The 22,686-nt window shown below is 45.9% G+C and overlaps 1 protein-coding gene across 13 annotated transcripts; it reads left to right on the top strand.

Annotated features, from left to right (window-relative positions):
* Nucleotides 1–222: 222 nt before the first annotated feature.
* On the top strand, nt 223–22,573 carry APX6 (ascorbate peroxidase 6). 13 transcript variants are annotated; one of them, XM_089931103.1, is made up of 14 exons: nt 471–602; nt 939–1,152; nt 1,278–1,366; nt 1,511–1,604; nt 10,241–10,368; nt 10,602–10,672; nt 10,884–10,926; nt 11,014–11,110; nt 11,430–11,513; nt 13,787–13,908; nt 14,499–14,565; nt 14,692–14,786; nt 21,484–21,551; nt 22,107–22,573. In XM_089931103.1, exons 2-14 carry the CDS (start codon nt 1,010–1,012, stop codon nt 22,227–22,229), a joined length of 1,224 nt encoding a protein of 407 aa, XP_089787229.1. In that variant the 5' UTR covers nt 471–602; nt 939–1,009; the 3' UTR covers nt 22,230–22,573. The 13 variants fall into 13 exon arrangements, with proteins under 13 accessions (XP_089787226.1, XP_089787225.1, XP_089787232.1 ...); XM_089931104.1 differs by having other exon boundaries at nt 477–606; XM_089931099.1 differs by lacking the exon at nt 939–1,152 and having other exon boundaries at nt 238–606.
* The last annotated feature ends 113 nt before the right edge of the window (nt 22,574–22,686 follow it).

The raw sequence follows: 22,686 nt of genomic DNA, 5'->3' as shown, positions 1-22,686 counted from the left end.
GAGGAAAATATGTGGCGTGATTTGACTATTTTGATATCCTTTCGAAGGAAGAGATGATGCAGATGTTCCACATCTGTTATACTGTTTTTTTTTTTCGATTTGGCGGGATGTACTGAAAATTGAGGTAATGCAGGATGTACTGAAAATTGAGATACTTGGATAAATAATGCACGTGCCTTAGAAAAAATAATAGATTAAAAAAGAAGAAGAGGTAGAGATAATGCACGTGTTGTAGCACTTGGTTTTTGCGAGCGGTGCCGCCTCCTTCCGCAGCTTCTTTATCCACGCACTTCTTCGTTTTTCATCGCTCGTTGCCGTGCTCTCTCGTTTTAAGAAGATGGCGACGGCGACGGCATTGCTGCAGTCGCTCGGACTCAGCGCGGTCTGTTGTGATCCAACGTCTTTGTCCTGGAGGGACGGCACAAGAAGGATAAGAAGAAGAGCCATCAGTGGAGGAAGATGGAGGAGGTGGAACCCTGAGCCTGAGCCCCCCTCCCCACGTCCCTTCTCTTTGTCGTTGAGATGCCAATGCCCTGGGGTGGAGAGTTTGGAGACCGAGCCTCGCCAGAATTCAGGCGGCAGAAAGAGCACGATCGGTTCTTGTGAGTGAGCACCTCCGAACTCGATCCATTCTTTTCTTTTCTTTTTTTGTTGACCCTCGACCGTCAAGAACCCTAGTAATTCAAATCCAATAAAAGGACAATCCGTAATAAAGGTAAAACCATGAATCTAGAAATCCTCATTAGCTTCGGTTCATTACCTTCTTGCATCGCACGCACGCCCGCACGCGCCCTTCGTAGGCGATGCTGTCTGGATACTAAAGAAGAATAATGGGTTCAATTCGAATGCCTAGTAGTTTCCTCAGGAGTGCGCTAAGATTTGGATTTCCTTTATTCCCGGGCTTCAGTTATAGATTTGAAGGAAACATTCGATTTCAGGAAAGAAAGATACTAAGAAACACAGAGATCTTGGTCTTGGTTTCTTCTTTCCAAGAAGCCCTAAGAGAGAGATGAAGGGAGATGGAAGAGGAAAGGAAAGAGCTCTGAATCTCTTTCTTTTTTTCCCTTTTTCAAGAAAAAAGAAAGTAGAAAAGGAGAGATATGGAAGAAGAAAGCCTGCCTCTGGCTCCTACTCTTCCTCACAAGGAGGGAGGTGATGCTCTGCCACTTCGGCCGTATATCTCTGTTCAATCTTTACCGATAAGCATCCTACAATTGCACTAATATTGGCTTGTCTAACAACATTAGAAAGTTTAACTCAGAAAGCTTTTTATGCAGAAGTTTAATCACTGGACATGATCTACCAATGAAATTAGACGGTATCAAGGTAATGCTTTCTTCCACCACCAATCTTGAAGTGGTCTTGGGTAGGTGTTCTCATTTCAAGTATCAAGAATTGTGGAATTAAAAGAATAATCAGCAAGCCCTTTCCCCCCTTTAAAAAACATTTCCTTCAGTTCTTTCTGAACTCTTTTGGCTCTCTGATCAAAACATCCAATTTTTGGCTGCAGGCAAGGGCAACTTTTCTTCTGCTTATGGAAGAAGAAGTGTCACTTTGATGGCCATGGTTCCTTTTATACTTCCATTGCATCAGATGGCAGAAGCGTAAGCTCGAATATCTTACTTATACTGTCCTGCTTTTCATAATGTTAATATTTATTTTTCCAAGGCTGTATCATCTTCAAATACTATGAATAAAAACTTCATCATGATATTTCTAAATGATTGGATATATCTTTCTGAGGAAAAATGATAAATCATGATTAGCGCGATTTCGATAGTTTATATCTATCTTTCTGCTATTGTAATATTAATGCTAAGATGGAATCTGTGTGACCATCTCAAGCATGACATTTCACTGTCTTCACTCCTTTCACTAATAAGTTGATAGAAACCCCCTTTTTTGGTTCAACTCCTCTGGTCTTAGAAGCTATTGAGAGAGAGCGAGAGAGAGAGAGATGGATCAAATGAAATAACCGGATCTGTCTAAAAAGGTGTATATTTAATAAATAAAGGAGCCTATTACAAACCTTTCATCATATCACCATTAGATGGTGTGAGATGTTCATGTTAAATTAGACTATCGCGTGCATTTGCATGTGCCAAATTCTACTGCCTATAATGCTCACAGGAAAAAAAAAGAGAAAAACAAAAGTTTCCATCAGTGTTATTAAGGTAAGGAGCTTCCTTGGAATAGGTAAGGGCCGTAAGGCTACCTGTGCATTGATAGAAGTTAAAAGGTATAACCATGTAAGGTATGCCAACCAAGGTATACAAAAGCCAAATCGAAAAAAGAAAAAAAAAATCTAGTAGCCTCAGTTGCTGCTAATGTGATCGTTTTGCTGGCATTTCACTGAACTTTCATTTCAATAACAGTATTAGGTGTTTAGAAACAAGGTTTGGCTTTATCTTGCAAGCTTTAGTTGTTGACCTATCCCAGATGGAGGTATATTAAATTGTTAATTTTTTTGTAAGTTAGACTATTGTAACGGTCTTAAAAGCATGATGAGACCAACAACTTTTCTTCGACCAACCTAGCCATTTTCTCAGAATGCCTTCGTACCATATATGATAGATGATTCGCTAGCAAATGAAAGTACCTTCTGTAGCAGTCCATGCACCCCTTTGTCGTCCAAGGAATCAGGTAAGGTGAAGATCTCTCATAAACCACAAGTTTCACCAATTACTGTATAGTAGTGAACAAGATTACAACCAAGCAACTTAAGTTCCAAAGAAAATTTTCTTACATACTCCTAACTCCACTCTGAAACTAAATCTAACTTAAATCTTTTATTGCACCTGCCTATTACAGCATATAGGCAGTGGTGTTTCCATCCATTTGTTTGAAGAAAAAACGTATAAAACTGTTGTGGTTCAAATTTGGCCCGAGGGCGACCACGCCGGAAGAGTCGGGGGAGCTGCCGGTCAAGATGGAGAAAGGACGCCACCTCCCGTGCGCCGACATACCTGCACAAAGCCTCACTGGTGTTTCCAATGAGGGACCTCCGATGCTTAAGTTAGCGTGGAGTTTATATTGACCAAAAAAATCCTTAGGCATTACCTGATGGAACTATTTATAGTCTTCGCATAGGTGCCCAAATGGCGGAGACATGGCCCGTCCTCATCATGGAAGAAGATGGCGCTGGCGCGTGCCACAGGGTATGGCTCTTGTCAGCAGGCATAGCTGAGGCAGTAAGGCGTTCCTTTGTTGACGTGTCTTGGCGTGGCCATCAAGCGAAGCATGGTACAGTGAGGTTGTCGCAGGGCATGGCCACGACGCGTACTGGGTGAGATTAGCTCGGCCTTTGGCGGGGACTGAGGTCGGCCTTGCCCGCTTGGCAGAGCTGAGGTCGGGTTGACATGGGGGCCACGATAAATATTCGGTGAGGTCGGCTTGGCAGGTTCTGAGATCGGCCTAGCCTCGTTGACTTTGAAGTTTGCTCAGCAGGGCGCTCCAAGCTTGGGTCAGGGCGCGTTGTAGCATAGGGCGCCCCAAACTTGGAGCCCCGAGCTCGGCCAGGATGCGTCGCCGTATGGGGCACCCCGAGCTCGGCCGGGGCGTGTCGTCGTATAGGGCACCCCGAACTTGGCCGAGGCGAGTCGTCATTGTAGACTCCAGAGGAGATTACTGCAGATCGTAGCAGTGGAGAGATCTGGCCAAGGTCGGCTTGGCCTTCGGCGAGGTCCGCGGTAGGACTGGCTCTCAGCGGGACCGAGGTCTAGCCTGGTTGGCACTGAGGTCTGCTTGGCCGGAATGGGTGATCCCCTATCCTAAGCAGGACGATCCATTCTACCCCCATCATCTGTCCTCCGACTTCCGAGGTCGAGTCGCTCTTTGGCTCGAGCGAAGAAAGTAGCTGGACTATTGGTCATCCTGCGTCATAGCCAAGTGCTTACAAAGATATGCGCACCGAGCTGGGTACACTTCGCATTATTGGGGGCTAATTACTTCAGGCCGAGTTCTGCAAGCCGAGCTTGAGTAGCTCAGGCTGTCACGTCATTTCAAGCGGGAGCGGCCACGGGAGCTCCTTAATATGTTGCGTTCGCGCTTCTTTTCGAGGCGTCACTGGATGGAATGCGAGGGGCAAATCATTAATGCCCCATATTCGAAGCGCGTTGCCTTGCGGAACGCGAGGGGCCAATCATTAATGCCCCACCCTCCGAAGCAATTGCCACGATAATTTTGGCATTTAATGCCACGATTCGAGAGGATATGCTGAGGGAGCCGTTAGGGGAGTGTTTGAGTCTGCCACCTCGCAGGATCTGGCCGCTTCAGCCATTCGGGGAGGCCGATCAAAGCCGTTGGGCCAGGCTATAAGGCCTTGAGGAGGCCCTAGGGTCCCCATTTGAGCCCCGTCGTCCTCGCCTTTGTCTCCTGGCCGCCATTTTTGTTGTCCTTGAGCTTCTTCTCGAGTGTTCTCGGAGTTTTCCGACGATCCTCCTTTTCTCAGTTATTTTCTCCGGCAAAATCTCGGATAGGTGCTCTTTTCCTCCTCGGTCGCTCGGAGAGTTGTTCTCCTTTTCTCTCTTTTTTTTTTGAATATTCTGTAAGCGAGGCAATGGGGTCGCCCACAAGAGCCCGTGTGCTTGGCGCAGGTTCATCCCGAGTCTGAGCTTCTTCGGTTGTGGAGGAGGCCGAGCTCGAGATGAATCAAGGTCCGTAAGGGACCGACTCGAGCATGAGTGAAGAGAAGCTGGGCCGGGTTCGGGCTCGATTTTTATTTTTTATTTCATCCTTAAGTTCCCAAAGCCCGGGGCTCGAGTCACCGACCCTCCTAGAGGTCGGATTGGGGTGTACATAGAGACACTCCGAGCGGGGCTGAGATTCCCTCTTCATGGGTTCGTAAACGAGCTCATGGCAACTTATCGCCTAGTCCCTGCGCAGCTCGCTCCGAACTCGTGGAGAATGATTGTTGACTTCCTCGCCCTCTGTCTTGCTCACGATCTTTCCACTTCGGTGAATGTCTTTTGGGGTTGCTTTGTCTTGAAAGACAATCCCGCAAACAAAGGGTGGTAGTACTTCTCTCCTCGGAAAGGCCGCACTCTTTTCCGAGGTACTCCTTTCTCCATTCACGGGCGGAAGGAAAAAAATTTTTTTCTTTCCTCCGAGCAATCGTGGGGGTTTAACCCGACTTAGGATTCGCCGCGGGCCACAATAAATAACAAACTGCCCAAGTTATCGCGGTTCGAGCAGGAGATTTTAGATAAGTTGCTCGGACTCGGAGGGGCCCTAGAGCTTCCTAATTTGCTCGGCAAGGAAGCTTTACTGAATGTCGGCCTGAGCTCGGCTCATCCCGGGGGTAAGGGCGGTGCAATCATTTTCTTTTTCTTTTTCTTTCTTTTTCATGCTAGATCTTGACTAAGTCTTCTGTTGTCAAAAATTACAGAAATAATTTTCGATGTTGAGATCTTGATGGCCACGTACCATAAAAGAGCGGCCGCCTCGGATGGAGCTCGGCCTGAGGGGGGGCCGAAGAAGCCAAGGACTGCCTCATCCTCCGACGACACGCGGGACGAGCCCACTAAAGTTGTTGTCGCTGAGCCTGCTCGGGCCCACCGGCCGAAGCCGAACTGCCCCCACCAACTGCAGAATGGGGCTTGATTGAACATGCGACTGCAACGCCAGCCGGCGGAGCTCGGAAGGCCCGCAAGGTCGACCAGTAGCGCCAATCAGGTTCCGAGCCGGGGAGCGAGCTCGAGGTCCCGTCTTCATCTGAGGTTCTGACCCCTTCTGGGGTCGATCCTGCTCCCTCCGAGCCCGGGAGGAAGCCATTCCAACTCGGGTGCCGACTTTTTGAAGATGACAGAGCCCTCGAGTCTAGCGAGGTTGCTCGTGAGCTCGTTCGCTGCGCCATGCTTCCGGGCGACCGAGCTCAATTGGAGCAGCTGGGATTTCGAGGGGCCTTCGACGATCTTTTATTTCTTGTGCCAGTCCCTCCACTTAGTTGACATGTTGGCGAACGCCGCGTCCAACTTCCGGGAGCAATTAAGGGAGCTTCAGTCGAAGGTGAAGGTCGCAGAGCGACGACGGAAGAAAGCCAAGGTCCGAGCTGTGGCTGCCGAGCAGTAGCAGCGAAGGCCGAGCAGAAGGCGGCGGCTGCCAAGCAGAAGACAAGGGCGGCCGAAGCTCTAATCGAAGTCGGACTTGCCCAAATCCGGAAGATGGAGGTCGAGCTCGTCCGAACTCATTCGGTCGCCGAAAGCCGCATCTCCGAGCTTGAAGATGGGTGGCCAAAGGCACGAAGCCGAAGTTTTGAAACTAAAGGCCGAACAGCTTGAGAGATGGTCAGAGGAGCAGGCCCGGGAGGCGCTCCGGAACTTTTGCCAGTCCAAAGAATTAATGCACGAGCAGACGGAGGGGGCTATCGATGCCATAATTCAGGGCTTTAAAAACTATCATGATCAGGCTCAGAGGCTTTACCCCGAGGTCGACTTCAGGCGATCTTCGCCCATGTCTGTCTGGAGCTACAGAGGCGGCGGTTGCGACTGAAGTGAGCGAGCCCGTTGAGGCGCGCGAGCTCGTCACCGATGTGGCGGATGAGGATGTCGTGGGGGCTGCTGCTGAGGTCGGTACTGAAGCCGTTCCTGAAGTCGCTGTCGGGGCTGAAGCCGCTCCCGAAGTCGGGCCCGAGGCTGCCCAAGTCACCTGAGCTTTGCCCTTGTACTCATTTTCTTCTTTTTATTTTTGTAAGGTCAGCCAGTCAGGCCTTTTTTGTAATTGACTATTTCTGTATTCAGTCCGACCTCAGGGTCGGCTTTTTTTGTACTCGGCCTTTGGCCTTTTATTATTAATGAAATGTACCTTTTTGGCACTTTGTATCTTTGAAATTTGAACTTTTTGCTTTATGCCTTGCGTTGAGTCTCTATGTTCGGCTAATAGAGTCCGAACTGCACGTCACTGGTGCTGGCTTGGCTTTTATGCTGCCAGGTAACTTTTGGCCAAGTCATTGTGCTCGGCCTTTCACTCCCAACTTAGACAAGCTTGCTAAGTTGGTGAAGAGCTCACTGCTTCTGAGCTCATTTGCTGGCACTCTCTAAGCGCCTAGGTCGAGCAGCAGACCTGCTTCAGACCTTTGCACAAAGATTGAGCTCGGAGCCCCGCTTTAGCTTTCGGACTGTAGCTTGCTAGAGCGTCTTTTAAATAGAAGGCCGTTGTAAGATTTAATGTTTTTCGGCTTCATAAATTTCTGTAGACTTTATCTTGGGCACTCGAACCAAGGTCGGATCGCCCTCAAATATTTTTTCTAAGGTCGAGGGAGTCTTATTGACTCGCAGTCATTGCAGCAGGACGCCCGAGTTTGGGCTCGAAACGTCCTTTCCTGCGGTCGATGGGGCCTCCTAAGCTCTTAGTTGAGACTGCAGGGCGCCCCCACTTAGATCGAGGCACCTGCGGTCGATTGTGCTGTCGTATGTTGTCGCATACTCCTGCGGTCGCGGGAGCTCTTTGGCTCGCGATTGACACAATGCAAGGCGCCCCGAGCTCGGGTCAGGGCGCGTCATCATAGAAGGTGCCCCGAACTTGGCCGGAGCGCATCATCGTCAATGGGCCTCTTCGGCTCTTAGTTGAGACTGCAGGGCGCCCCCACTCAGATCGGGGCGCCTGCGGTCGATAGCGTCGTCGTATGTTGTCGCATACTTCTGCGGTCGCGGGAGCTCTTTGACTCGCGATCGATACACCGCAGGGCACCCCGAGCTTGGGTTGCGCACGTCGTCGAAGAATACTTGGTGCCTCGAGCTCGGTCGAGGCGCGTTGTCGTAGAGGGTGCTCCGAACTTGGCCAGGGCGTGTCGTCGTCAACGGGCCTCTTCGGCTCTTAGTCGAGACTGTGGGGTGCCCCCACTCAGATCAGGGCGCCTGCGGTCTATGGGTCTCTTCGACTCTTAATGCATGCGGTCGCGGAAGCTCTTTGGCTCGCGATCGACACAACGCAGGGCGCCCCGAACTCGGATCGGGGCGCGTCGTCGTAGAGAGCGCCCCAAACTTGGCCGGAGCGCATCGTCGTAGATGGGCCTCTTCAGCTCTCAATGCCTGCGGTCGCGGAAGCTCTTTTGCTCGCAATCGACACAACACAGGGCGCCCCAAACTTGGATCGGGCGCGTCGTCAAAAAATACTTGGCGTTGTAGAGGGCCTCTTCGGCTCTTAGTTGACTCTGCAGGGCACCCCCACTCAGATCAGGGCGCCTGCGGTTGATGGGCCTCTTCGGCTCTTAGTTGACTCTGCAGGGCGCCCCCACTCAGATCAGGGCGCCTACGGTTGATGGGCCTTTTCGGCTCTTAGTTGGGATCGTCAAATGATGTTGAATGCCGTCGAATGTCGTCGAAATGGCGTCGAATACTCCTGCGGTCGCGGAAGCTCTTTGGCTCGCGATCGACACAACGCAGGGCACCTCGAGCTCGGGTCGGGGCGCATCGTCGAAGATATTTGGCGCCCCGAGCGGGTCGGGGCGTGTCGTCGATAATATTTGGCACCCCGAGCTCGAGTCGGGTCGGGGTACGTCGACGAAGATATTTAGCGCCCCGAGCTCGGGTCAGGGTGTGTCGTCGGTAATATTTGGTGTCGTTATGTTGCAGTTGTGGGCTCGTGCTGTAGAAACAACCGAATCGTGTCGAATCCATTAAGGTATTTCGGAGACATTTTAAAAAAGTCCCAAAAGACAATTTTCATTGATAATATATTTTTGAGATCAGAGTTCCAACCTGGAGGAGCTAAAGTTCTGTCCAGGGGTGGCAGCTTGTGAGCCCCAGGCCGCTAGACCCAAGCTGGTGGGGATGAGGCCTTTGCCACTGCCCCCCGAGGTGAAAAAGCTGCCAACATGTGGGATACGTGGCTACGGCATTGATGGTGCCCGCGATGGGGCGGTTGTCATTCTACCCCTCGCGCGGCTCTGGGCTTTGTTCCTCGGGATCCCTCTGGTCGGCTTGAGCACGAACAAACCGACCCAACAGACCTTGATGAATAAGTGCCTCGATTTCATCACAGAGCTGGTAGCAGTCTTCCGTATCATGGCCGTGATCTTTGTGGAAGCGGCAGTATTTGCCTGAGCGCTTCCGTGACTCTGACGGTTGCATCCTCGGTGGTGATCGGAGGTAAGCCTGACCCTCAATCTCCATGAGGATCTTGGCTCTTCTGGAGGAGAGACCTCGGGCGAGCCAGGCTCCTGGGCCGAGGAAGATTTCTCTCAAGTCGGGGAGATCTACTCCTTGGTTGATCGTACTCCCTTTCGTCGGCCATCATATGCCGCGTGGCAAGGGAGTGATGTTGCGAGCGCCGTCTTGAGGGCTCGCGCCCGCAAAGAGGAGGTGTAGACTGGGCTACCGCCTGCTGCAGGCCTTGAATGACTGTAGTGAGTATTTGGACTTGCTGAATGAACAGATTAAACTGCTCTGGTTGGACCTGAGGAGTTTGGTCCGCCGGTGCTGCAGGGGGTGGACTTTGAAGCGAGTTGCCAGGAGTTGGTGCCCAGCTCCTCGATGTATTTGAAGCTCCGTGACTCCTTAGCCTCATGATCATGACTCAGGCCCTTTCTTTAGAGCCAGAAAAATAAAATGGCACTTTGTCCTAACACCCAGTATCTCTCCATGTCAGAGGCACACCCTAACTCTCCATGTGAGAGGCATAGCCATCTTAAAGGACAGCCGAGATGGACAATTTATACATCTAGAGAAGTTTGGCATTCAAGTAGGTTCTGTAGATTCATACCCAACATAAAGTTCTATCGGCTAGAGAATTGACCTATCAACTAGGCTTGGTATTTATCTAGCAAAACTAAAATGACAAGGACAAACCTATTCTGATCTGAAGGCAGAAAATAGTTAGAATGGTCCATTATGGCTGGAAAAATACGGACATTCTGAAAACAAGAAATTTGATCGCATCCATCCAGCATCAAAATACAAAACCTGAAATGGGCTGTAGTTCTACCAGAAACCGGCTGTAGTTCTGTATGTTTGTGCCAGATCCAACTAGACAGGCTTACCTGAGAAGTGAAACAAGTAGACACCACACCAAGATACTGCCCAAGTTGATTTACTCCTGATTTCTGAATGCCACTTAATACGGTAACATATGTCCACCTCCTTATTGAATCAATGTCTTCCATTTTTCATGGTGTTGTTTTTTGACGTGATCTTCCTCATCCTATTTTGACCTTTTTTAGAGGTCCAAAAGTGCAGCTAAATGCATCTAGGACTTCCAATAAAAATACTCAACTTTGATTATTTTGTTATTTCTAATTTTTCAGGGTTGATTCAGGTGAACTATCAGTTATCCAAACTGGGGTGAGGAATGTTTTGTCCAAGACCAAGGCTGCTGGTGTCCTTCGCATGGTTTTCCATGATGCGGGAACATTTGATATAAATGAGAACTCAGGTTCTTGTAGTAAATTACGATTGATGAAATTTTGGTATGATGCAACTGTTCATAACTTGAAGAAGTTGTGAAATTGATGTTCCTAAAAAGGAAGGATGCAATTTAAATTTTGTGACTGATGGTTTACTTACCATTTTTAGTTCTTTCTTGACTTTATGGCATTTGAAAACAAAAGGTTGCATTCTATTTTTCTATACTCTGTAAATTATTTATCTTAGCACAATTTGTTGCAGGTGGTATGAACGGGTCTATAATTTATGAGCTTGATAGACCTGAAAATGCTGGTCTTGGTAAATCCTTAAAGGTCTATCTTTCAGTCCCTCTGCAACACATATACGTTGCATGCAAACAGATGCACATGTGTGTACACGTGCAAACATGTACAAATATTTATGTCATCTGTGGTCATGTGTCCATCTGTGATACCATTCTTATACCAAATTTCTGCAAGAACATCATGTTTGTATGGGTGTTGTCCGATATCTAATTTGTTTCAACTTGCTGATTACCTGTAGATATTACAGAAAGTGAAAAAGGAAGTTGACCAAATTCAACAGGGTATATGATTTGCATAATGCAAGGTTTCTTCTATTAATGGAATTTTGCACCTCTTCTAAATCCTGCACTTTCTTTTTAATTTGTTAGTGTCTTGGGCGGACCTAATTGCTGTGGCTGGTGCTGTAGCCGTTTTGTTGTGTGGAGGACCTGAGATTCCTGTTCGATTAGGCCGACTAGATGCAAGGTTCAACTTCATATCTTAATCCCAAGTTAACTATTTAGGCCATTTTCGATACTAAAAGTCAAATATAACATAAGTATGCTCTTTAACACCAAAAGTAAATCCAACATGGGTATGTTTAAAAGTCAAGTGAACCAAGTTATTTTGGTCTTACAGAAGTATCTTTTAACTTTATAACAAGTTTTCGGCTTTTTCTTGGTGAAGTGTTTTATGAGATCTCCACCCAAGTTGACTTGGCAAGATTCTCAAGGTTTGATTTAAACTTTAGTAGGCTTGTCCACAACTCAATCTTCACATTGACAATGAAAGTATTACCTTGTAGGATGCCTGATCCTCAAGGGAAACTTCCTCAAGAATCGTTGGATGCTTCTGGTTTAAAGAGATGCTTTTTAGAGAAAGGCTTCTCGTGAGTTCTGCACTTTCATGTCAGGTCTACTTAAAATTTCTTTTATTTTTTATTGAGATCATTAGAACTTTGAATTGATTGATAATTTTGTGATCTGGCTTCACCCTTGAGCATGACTCCGCTTTTGCTTGTTTCCAAATTACCCTTCTCAAACAGCCATCTATACTCTCACATGCATCACATGTGCCCAACTCGGTAAGCATCAGGGTTTTCTGTACCAACCTATCCCACCTGGTACTTGTATGCTGTATTGACTTGATAGGGTATAAGTAAGGTACAAAGGCTTGATACAATATTGTACTGCCACATGGTTCATATGCTTTCTCCCATATTAGTTGGTTACGATACAGGGTCCGGTACTGAGATTTTAAAAGCCTGGTAAGCATGTTATGTCATCCCTTGTTGTGCAAGTTTATTGGTTCTAATTATAAATCTGTTAGTAAGATAACCTATTTTATGTGGCTAAATTTGATAACGGGCTTCCGGCACCGAACCAATACAGCAGTTTTTCTGTGATGAGCAAATGTTGTTGGAAATATTGCAAATACTAAGGTAAGAAAAGAAGAAAATGCAGATGTGAAATTCACAAATAATGATGATTAGTGTGTAATTCTCCACAATGCAACACTACAGTCTGTACTCGTGTGACAAAAGAAAATTCTAATAATTAACTGTTCTTTAATATAATATTTAGATCACAAACAGATTGGTTTTGGATGGACTAAGTTGGCATTTCATATATGATTACAGTAATGTAAACATTTAGCATGAAAACAACCTTTCTTAAAAAAAAAAAAAAGAGAGACTTACACAGTGAAAGGCTTTCTTCTCTTCATGCTTGGTGCTAGCTAGCACTTAGTTGCAGTGGGCGTTCATCCTAGGCATCACATCCTCTGCAGATCTGGGATCTTTTGCATACGACTGTAAAATTGCTTTCTTAAATACATTTAATCTAGATTTTTTTCTGGGTTTCATATATACATTTCAAAAATCTTGTCGCATAAAAGATAAGTTTCCTTTTTTGATTTTTTGAATTTTATAAGTATCTAATGCAGCTACTTTTTATGAGCACTTTTCTTTCTTTTCGAAGGACTGGTTCTTTTCTGTTCCAGCACTTGGAACTAGTCTTGTACAAGTATAGACTAGGTATAACTGCTTGCCTCCAATCACCTTTTTTATTTATAAATTCTCTATGATGTGTTTTTAGGTTAGATGTGTCGAATCAGCCATTGACCAACGACCTATAAGAAATCGATGTTTATTGTTCTGATTGGCGTATAGCCTGACTTATCTGCTGGCCTTCCCAAAGTTGGACCTCTTTTGCTGAAAGTCATTGCTGGGTTGCTGGGATTGATGCTTTCATTCTGTGGAGTCATCATTGTTCTTTTTTTGAACATCTGAACATGGCCTTCAGAAAGTATTTGCACAGTCTGAACTTCAGATTTCCATATTATTTTCTGGTTGTGTATAAAATCATAATTCATTGTTACTTGATTTTTCTGAGCTTCAATAATCATTTGTCTTCAGAGCTTAACTAGTTAACTTTCTATAGTTGGAATTTTTAAGACGACTTTAAATATAATTAGATAACAATGTTTTTCCCCATAAAGTGGATGAGTAGTGGCGGCCCAAGAGATAAAGGGAGAAGAGAAAGAAATAAAATGCAAAAACAGGAATTCCCCAAACAAAGTGAACAGGAATACCACCTCATCCATAGAACAAAGAAACATCCTTCACTTATGAACATATTAAAGACCATATGCTTCTGATTTCCTCTGCATCTTGGTGTCTTCTTGAAAGCCAATGTTTATAGCTAACACAACTGGTTCTCTAATAGTAGCTCAAAAGCAAGCTTGGCTAAGCTGACACTGATGATGAGCTTGGGTAGCAACATATCACTCCATGACAAATCCAAGTAATATTAGATATCATATCCATTAAATTTCTCTAAGTCAGGAGATGTTATGAAGCAAATAGTCTCATATGGCCCAAATGTTGCAGTATATGGACTCTCTGCATAGGGTATCACATCTCTTGCAAAATTTTTTTCTTATTATATTCATGCTTTCCCTTTTACAATAACTAAATGCATACCACCAAGCACTTGCTTAACTGATGTCACCCCATGCCACTTGGGCAAGGGGGTGGGGGTTTGATTTTGGTTGGACTCAGCTCTCGAGGAGTGGAGTGGGTATGGGGTAGGTGGTGGGGACTAGCCTCTCTTAAACTCCAAAACAATAACCAAATGCATGATGATTGATTTGTGTTTGCAGCACCCAAGAGCTTGTTGCATTATTAGGAGCACATACGATTGGAAGTAAGGGCTTTGGAGATCCTAATGTTTTTGACAATGGCTACTACAAAATACTGCTTGAGAAACCATGGACATCTTCAGGTGATGATTCAAATTCTTGTTTGTGATGTTCATATTACTTGCTTATATAAAGTATAGATGTGTATCAATTTGCACATGGTTTGGGTATGAAATGCTGAACACAACAGATGAATTCCCACCATGAGTTACTTGTTTCTTTTTGAAAATGGTCATGGTTGTTTATTAACCTCAGAGTTAGGTAAACTGTAGACAGCAACCTATTGACTGAAGTCATTTCCTAACTTGTTTCTGATCTTAAGAAGTAGATACATAAATTGGTTTTCAGTATGTACTATGCTAGTCAGTATGTACTAACACTACCCCAGCAGGTTACCATATGGGTGTTGAAACTGGTATTAAAACCTTGCATAAAACTACAAGACTTTCCTTTGTTAGCACCTTTTCCTATGTCATAATTTTCTTCATTAGAAGAAGGATTTTCGCTGTAATATACATTATCTTTCTCATTTTCTGTTTTATTGCATGCCATGATATAGTCTAATACCTGATCAGTGCCTAGCTCTAGCAGCTTTGCTATTTTTTCTTTATAATTTTATGTAATGTTTCTCTTCATCCATCAGTTTTTAATGTGTATTTCTTATTTCATACAGCTGGTATGTCAAGCATGATAGGGCTGCCATCAGATCGGGCACTTGTCGAGGATGATGAGTGTTTAAGGTCTTTCTGCACTAGACCAGCTTCTATACAACATAAAATTGTTGATTTTGTTTATGATTCTGATGTTGCATAGAAGTGGTTTTTATTCCTACAGTATGTTTGATGCACAAGCTACTCTTTGTGCAGGTGGATCAAGGTATATGCAGGTGATCAAGTGAATTTTTATGATGATTTCAGAAATGCCTACATCAAACTTGTGGATTCTGGTGCTTTATGGAAAGGTGCTTAGCTGCAAAACTTGATCTCGCTGGTTCTCTATTTGACTGGCCACCTGTGGTTTCATCAAATGTAACGGTTGTCTCTCTGTTTGCTCATTTTGCAGATATAAAAATAGAAATTACCTTCTTATACTTCTTTGCGTTACCCATCTCTGTTGCAGATTTTGCTTTAAGATTATAAGCAGGAAATTTAACAGCTTATGTTTTTAACAAAAGCAGATACATTTTGCAGCGACTAACTTGTCTCTGCCAAAATGTCATTGTGGAAAGTTGCAAGAATTACATAGCTAGGAAAGTTGCAGGAATTTCACTGCGACGACCAGACTTTTCAGACTTTTGGAATGTTGCTGGGAAAACTTTCCACAGTAGAGCCTTTGGCAGCGCCCCGCAGCGATATTTTTGTAGCTGCTGTTACCTTTTAGCAGAGACTTTTGGACTGTTTCAGTGTTTATTGCCGATCCATCTCCTAGGGCATGCGACCACAGAATCTGCACCCGTCGATTCCATCTAAGGGTGCAAATGGGTTGGATCGGATCAAGAGTGACTCCAACTCAATTTGGTTTTTTCTTCGGATTCTAATTTTGGATTCAGATCCAACCCAATAGAAGATCGGGTCGGATCTACTGCTACAGTTTTTGATCCAATAGGTCATTTAGATTGGGTCTAATATAATTTGGAGCCCATCCAAAAAAATTCAGATCTAGTTCAAATCTAGGTCGGATCGGATCTCAGCCAGTGCTTCTTTTTATATACTGAATAGTTAAATTTTCACATCATAATTCTTCAGCACGACTTTTTGCTATTTGGACCAGAGAGCACATAATTAAGCAAAGATATCGAAGAAGCTTGGAACTAAAGATTTGAATGGATCGATTATGCTACGAAAGAATATTGGAATGTGAGAGAATCTGATGCCATCTTGAGACCGAGAAGAGAGAACTTCTCTTCTTTATTTTATTGTGGAGCCGCTTCTCAGAATTATCTTTTTCCAGGTGGCACGAACCGGAGCAAGTGGGAAGGTGGGTTTTGTACCTTACACAGGGATCTAGTTCTATTGTAGGCTGAACATTTTTAGGACCTTTGCATTCCTCGAACATTGCCAATTAAAATGGAGCTTTTGGAATGGGACATGAAGTAGTCCGCCGGGAACTCCATTCTTCTTGGAGGAGTCGGTTAATATCAGATTGTTTGGGGGTGCACTGGAACTCAACCTATGATGCATGAATTGATGCGAGGATAATCGCAGGAGGTGAGTCTGTGGTCATGAATTGGGCCGTCTGGCCCATCTGGGCAAAACCAAGGGAGGGCGCGGCGAGTTGTGGTCTAGGCCACTTCCATGCTTTCAGCTGACTTGTCTGGTCTGTATCCCTATGAGCCGCCTGCGGACCCAAATAATTTTATAGATTCAGATAGAATCGAAGTGGATCGTAGGATTGAAAATTCAAAATTACTCAAATTTCAAATGGGTCGGATCTGAATTTAGTAAACCCAGGCCCGACCTAAAAAAAGGAATTGGTCCAATTTTACGATTCGATCCGACTCCATAGTCCTCCAAAATAGGTCGGGTCAGATCTAAGTGGGTCGGGTCGAATTACGGTTAACCCGACCTGTTGCTGGAAATTGGATCCGGGGGTGGCCACTTGGCTGAGGAGGAGCTCCGGCAAAAGTGGCGGGTGGCGGTATGTCGGTGGGCTGCGTCCTCCGGAGGACCCGCAAAAAGCTGGTGGCCGAGGCTTCCGGCGCCGGCCCTCCGATGTTTAAGTCAGAAGGGGGCTTAATTTGGAGAAGGAGATGGACTGTATATCGAAGTCTGAGTTTTCGGATCAAGAAGAAGAATCCCCTTTTAAAGAGGAAGAAGTTCTCCTTTTATAGGAAGGATACAGGGTTACCTGTGATGTGACCAGACGAATTAAATGAGTTACCGTCATGATTGAGTGTGGTCATCTGAATTAATGCATTGCCGTGGAGGACGGGACTGGAGCCAATGAGTTGTTGTGGGTGACCGGACGTAGTTGAGTAGTCGATGTGTTGCCGTGGATGGCCTGAGATTTTGAGTAATCCGGAGATCCGTGGAGACCATGCGCATTAATTGTTGACAGTCATAGCTGAGTATGGTCCCTGGTTGATGTGTCGTGGCGTGGCTGGCAAGCAAAACATGGTACGGTGAGACTGCTGCAGGGCGTGGCCACAGCATGTGGACGACGAGCTCGGTCTTCTGAGCTCAGTCTGCAAGAGCTCGGCTCGGCCTGCATGAGCTCAGCCTGCACTAGCTCGGTCTTCTGAGCTTGATCTGCATGAGCTCGGCTCGGCCTGCACTAGCTCGGTCTTCTGAGCTCGGTCTGCATGATCTCGGGTCGGCCTGCGTGAGCTCGGCCTGCATGAGCTCGGCTCGGCCTGCATGAGGTCAAGCTTGCTGTCAGATTTGGGTGCTTTAATTGTACTTGTGGGATAGTCCATTTTTTCCTCCAACACTATCCCCCGACTTTCGAGTTCGAGCTGCTTTTTGGCTCGGGCGAAGGAAGTAGTCCAGTCGTCGATCGTCCTGTAATATAGTCAAATGTCTATGGAGACGTATGTGCTAAGTAGGGTGTACCTCTCGTGCAGTCGGAGCTAACGGCCTTAAGCCGAGCTGTCCAAGCGGAGCTAAGCGACTTTGCTCTGAGATCGACTTCAGCAGCCTTCTTTGGCTTGCGGTCGACTTAGCAGGGTGCCCCCACTCAGATCGGGGCATGTAGTCGTAGGAGGCGTCAAATGACGTTGAAAGGCGTCGAATGACATTGAAATGGCATCGGATGTCGTCGAAGTGGCATCAAATGTCATCAAAGTGGCGTCGAATGTCGTCGAAGGATATCGAAATGGCGTCCCGAGCTTGGTCGGGGCATCATTGGAGACACATACAGGAGACGGACTTCGTCCGTTAGCGATCGTGCGCCCTTATTCGGAGCGGGGCGACGTTGGAGATAGAGAAACCTGTAGGTTGTTTTTTGAATTCTCCGACCTGGAAATAGATAAGATATTGAAATTATTTGAAGCCAAAGTGGCGTCTTGTACCTTTTGGAGATATTTTGATGGCTCTCGAGCTTCGAAGTTTCTCAGGACTTGGCTCAGCACCGGCCTTCTGAGGTTGGCCTTTGGAGCTCGTTCTTCTGAGCTCGGTCTGCATGAGCTCAGCCTGCGTGAGCTCGGCCTGCATGAGCTCAGCCTGCGTGAGCTCGGCCTGCATGAGCTCGGCCTTTTGAGCTCGGTCTGCATGAGCTCGGCCTGCGTGAGCTCGGCCTGCATGAGCTCGATTTTCTGAGCTCGGCTGCATGAGCTCGGTCTGCAGAGCTCGGCCTTCTGGACCATGAAAGGATTTAACTTCATAGTACTTTCTTGGGGTGGAATCTCTCGTGAATCTAGCCAGAGGAGCGCTCATCGTTTGGAAGGCATTGCAAAATAAGGCATCGGCCGAGCTTTCATTATGTACTAAAATCCTTTTTAAAGCCTTGCAATGATGAAGAAAATAGCTACAGCGTCGTCATAAAGAGGGCTCAACACCCTTTTGGTCTTCATCGAAAAAGGAGATGACTTTCGCAATGCACGGATGCTTTGAGGAAGCTCCTTCTTCCGAGCTCGATGCTTCAGGCGCTTCTACTCGCCCGCCCTCTGATGATATTGTTGATGCCCGCGAGAGGTCAGTTGTCGTCCCGCTCCTCACGCGGCACTGGGTTTTGTTCCTCAGGCTCTCTCCTGTAGGCATGATCACGGACAAAACAACTCAACCGACCTCGGCGGACAAGTGCCTCGATCTCATCACGGAGCTCGTAGCAATCCTCCGTATCATGGTCGCGATCTCGGTGGAAGTGGCAGTAGTTTTTCGAGTGCTTCCACGACTCTGTCGGTCGCATCCTCAATGGAGGTCGGAGGTAGCCCTGACCCTCAATCTCCATGAGGATCTCTGCTCGGGTGGATGTGAGGAGAGTGTATGTCTGAAAGTTTTGGAGGGGAGACCTCAAGTGAGCTAGGCTCTTGGGCCAAGGAGGCTCTTTCTCATGCCAGGGGGATCTGCTGCTTGGTTGGGAGCGCTCCTCGTGATGCATCTTCTGCATCTTGGCAGGTCGTTCGGCTGCCTCCCGCCGAGAGGCCATGGCTTCCTCAGCCTTGGCGTACTTGCGAGCTCGGGCTAACATTTCAACAAAGTCGACGGGAAAATTCTTCTCGATGGAGAAGAGAAATTTGTAGGACCGAGCTCCAGTCTTCAATGCTGACATAGCGATTGACTGGTCGAGATCGCGAACCTCCCATGTAGCCGAGGTAAAGCGACTGGTGTAGTCTTTTAAGGATTCTCTCTCCTTCTGCTTGATGGCGAAGAGGAAGTCTGAGGTCCGGCGCTAACGCCGGCTAGTGGCAAAATGGGTGGCGAGCTGCTTGTCCAGCTGTTCAAATGAGAGAATCAAGCTGGGCTTTAGTCCGGAGAACCAAAGACGAGCTGCCTTGCAGAGAGTCGCTGAGAAGACTTTGCAGAGTAGAGCGTCTGTGGCTTCTTGGAGTGTCATAAGAGCCTTGTAGCTCTCCAAATGATCCAGAGGATCGGATGAGCCATCATATGGCTCAATCTGTGGCATCTTGAACCTCTGGGGGATTGACTCATCCATGATCCATTGAAAGAATGGAGACTTTGTTGTAAAGTCAAGGTCGGCGTCTCGCTTTGGGCCTCGGTCTTGAAGCATCTGTATCTGCCGCTCCAAATTCTCGACTTTTCTGCCGAGCTCGGGTAGGGCTCCTGTTGCAGCTTGGCATAGGGCAGACCCCGCCTTAGATGGGTGCTCCCGTACTCGAGGCGTCAGGCTTCGGCGCGAGCTCTCAGGATAATGGATGCATGACAAGCCCTCCCGGCTTGGGGGTCGAGCTCGGTGGGAGCTTCGGTGGTGGCGACGCTCTAAAGAGAAATGACGTCGCGAGCGGTGTCCTGAGGACTCATGCTCGTGAGGAGGGAGTAGAGGTTGGTCTTCTACTTGATGTAGGCCTTGAACGGCCGCAGTGAGTGCTTGGACTTGTTGAACAAGCAGGTTGAACTGCTCTGGTTGAACTTGGAGGACTGGATCCGCCGGAGGCCTTGGTAGTGGGTTTTGGATTAAGTGTCCAGGAGTTGGTACGCAATGTCGGGAGGCGTTAGAGGCTCCCTTACTCCTTAGCTTCATAGCCACGACTCGAGTCCTTCGTCTAGCGCCAACTGTTGCTGGAAATTGGACCCGGGGGTGGCCGCTTGGCTGAGAAGGAGGAGCTCCGGCAAAAGTGGCGGGCGGTACGTCGGTAGGCTGCGTCCTCCGGGGGACCTGCAAAAAACCGGTGGCCGGGGCTTCCGGCGCCAGCCCTCCGATGCTTAAGTCAAAGGGGGGCTTAATTTGGAGAAGGAGATGGACTGTATATCGGAGTCTGAGTTTCCGGATCAAGAAGAAGAATCCCTCTTTAAAGAGGAAGAAGTTCCCCTTTTATAGGAAGGATACAGGGTTACCTGTGATGTGACCGGGCGAATTAAATGAGTTACCGTCATGATTGAGTGTGGTCATCTGAATTAATGCATTGCCGTAGAGGACGGGACTGGAGCCAATGAGTTGTTGTGGGTGACCGGACGTAGTTAAGTCGATGTGTTGCCGTGGATGGCCTGAGATATTGAATAATCTGGAGATCCGTGGAGACCATGCGTATTAATTGTTGACAGTCGTAGCTGGGTATGGTCCCTGGTTGATGTGTCGTGGCGTGGCCGGTAAGCAAAGCATGGTACGGTGAGACTGCTGCAGGGCGTGACCGCAGCATGTGGACGACGAGCTTGTTCTTCTAAGCTCGGCCTGCACTAGCTCGGTCTTCTGAGCTCGGTCTGCATGAGCTCGGCTCGGCCTGCATGAGCTCGGTCTGCATGAGGTCAGGCTTGCTGTCGGATTTGGGTGCTTTAATTATACTTGTGGGGTGGTCCATTTTTCCCCCCAAGACTGACCTATTTGCGGCCTTACCCATATGGTGCCGTTTGGTATGGAGGGGCTTGATCATTTTCTGACCATTAGTTTTTTTTTAAGGAGGTGCGTAGCGCTAGAGTTGTCCACATAATTTTCTCATAATTTAATAATTATTAGATTTGGTATGACTTGAAACCTTAATCATCCCTTTTTTTTTTTTTTGGTACATACCTTTATCATTCCTTTCAATCGCATGGCTGAACCATATTCTTGTAAATAAATAAACGCCTATTGTATGATGTGCTATTTATTTATTTATTTATGTATATATGGGTGGATGGACAGCTATGCATGATGGGAGTAATATATTGACAGCCTACTCAATAATGAGCAAAAGGAGATTACCTTTGGATTGACAGATCTATAGCGTACGCGACATGGCACGTATTTTTGTTGATTCAAACTAAACCGCATCCAATGGTGTTCACCTTTCGGAGCAAACTTTCGGATGGTTGTGTCTTTTGCTGTCTTAGCGCATATTTTATGCTATTTATATTTTTAGAAAATCAAAGTCCATTCAAAAAGTGTCCCTAGAAATGAAAAATTGTTGAATATATGTGTGTGTATTTAATTTATAGAAGTAGACTGACTAATGGTTATATTTTTCGTGTTGATACCTAACTTTTGACTTTTCATTGCTTAAAACGTTGCTCACTTTTCATCCGCATCAATGGGCATATTCATACTCAATCATGATATTTTTCTAGGAGCACCAGAGGACTTTTTTTTGTGCCACATATCCTCTTGCATTTATCTTGAAGAGGCAACTACAGAGGTAAGGCAGGAGAGGGCTCATTGTGCTAAAGAAATATGTCCATCTCATTATTTATAAAAAAGAATTATTAACATCTATTCCATTTCTTTACTCTATTGTATCAATCTTTTTTCTCTTTTGGATCCATCCTGGTTTCTTTCTTATTCTATCATTAGAACGTAGTTCATGGCTGACTAATATACATATGGCTAACTAATACACACTTAGAAAATTAGATCTATACCTAAAAAATTAGATACCCAACAATGATTAAATATACACCTCCGAGTAAATTAATAAATAGTTTCCAAAACACGGTATTTGCCAGTAAATAATCCATAACCAGCTCATGCACAGTTGGCAAATTAGTTATCCAACAATCTAATATACACTTAAAAGCAAATTAATACAAAGTTTTTAGAATATAGTATTCACCTATATACAGTCCAAGGCCATCAGATACATACATAATAAATTAGCTATCCAACGATCCTACATACATCTACAGCCAAATATATATATATATATATATAGATGATACTGACACCAATTTTTTTTTTTTTGGGGAAATGACAGGATAGATGGAAGATAAGTTCTCTCCCATCTTGCCTCTTTAGTTCTCTTCAAGATATGTGGAAAGGGTACTTGGCGCAAAAGGGTACGTCCCATGCAATCTTCTTCAGTGTATGTACCACATAATTTCTCATTCATTTTTCTAGGATCTATCTCCTTCCCAAAACATCTCATGCTTATGATATCATCATTGACGGGATCTTGTTTGATGCAGCAAATCACTAACCTAGTACATCCTTTTTGAGTTTGAGATCCTGCATCTCCACTATTTTATTTCAGTTATTTCTATGTTTGTGTATTTGCTTTTCATAAAATTAATGAGCTGATTTTGGGTGCATTTGCCTGATCCTAACATAATTTATAATCTTTTTTTCTCTTATATTCACTTTAAGAGATCAAAGAAAATGGAGAAGGAAAGGAATATAACTCAATCAAGAATAAGGTTACTAAATCACTCGATAATGTCATGGCTCATGCACATACGCACCAAAACTCTCGAGAAATTTATATTTCTAGAAATATCTTAATCGCGATTACTCATCACTAATCTCCTTCCGTATAAGCAAGAATTGTTATTAATTTT

This window comes from Phoenix dactylifera, chromosome 5, assembly GCF_051530095.1.
Source record: "Phoenix dactylifera cultivar Ajwa chromosome 5, Ajwa_hap1_PhDact_Kaust_v1.1, whole genome shotgun sequence".
Taxonomy (NCBI): Eukaryota; Viridiplantae; Streptophyta; class Magnoliopsida; order Arecales; family Arecaceae; genus Phoenix; species Phoenix dactylifera.
The sequence above is the reverse complement of the archived record's forward strand: the minus strand, read 5'-3'. Positions and strand labels throughout refer to the sequence as shown.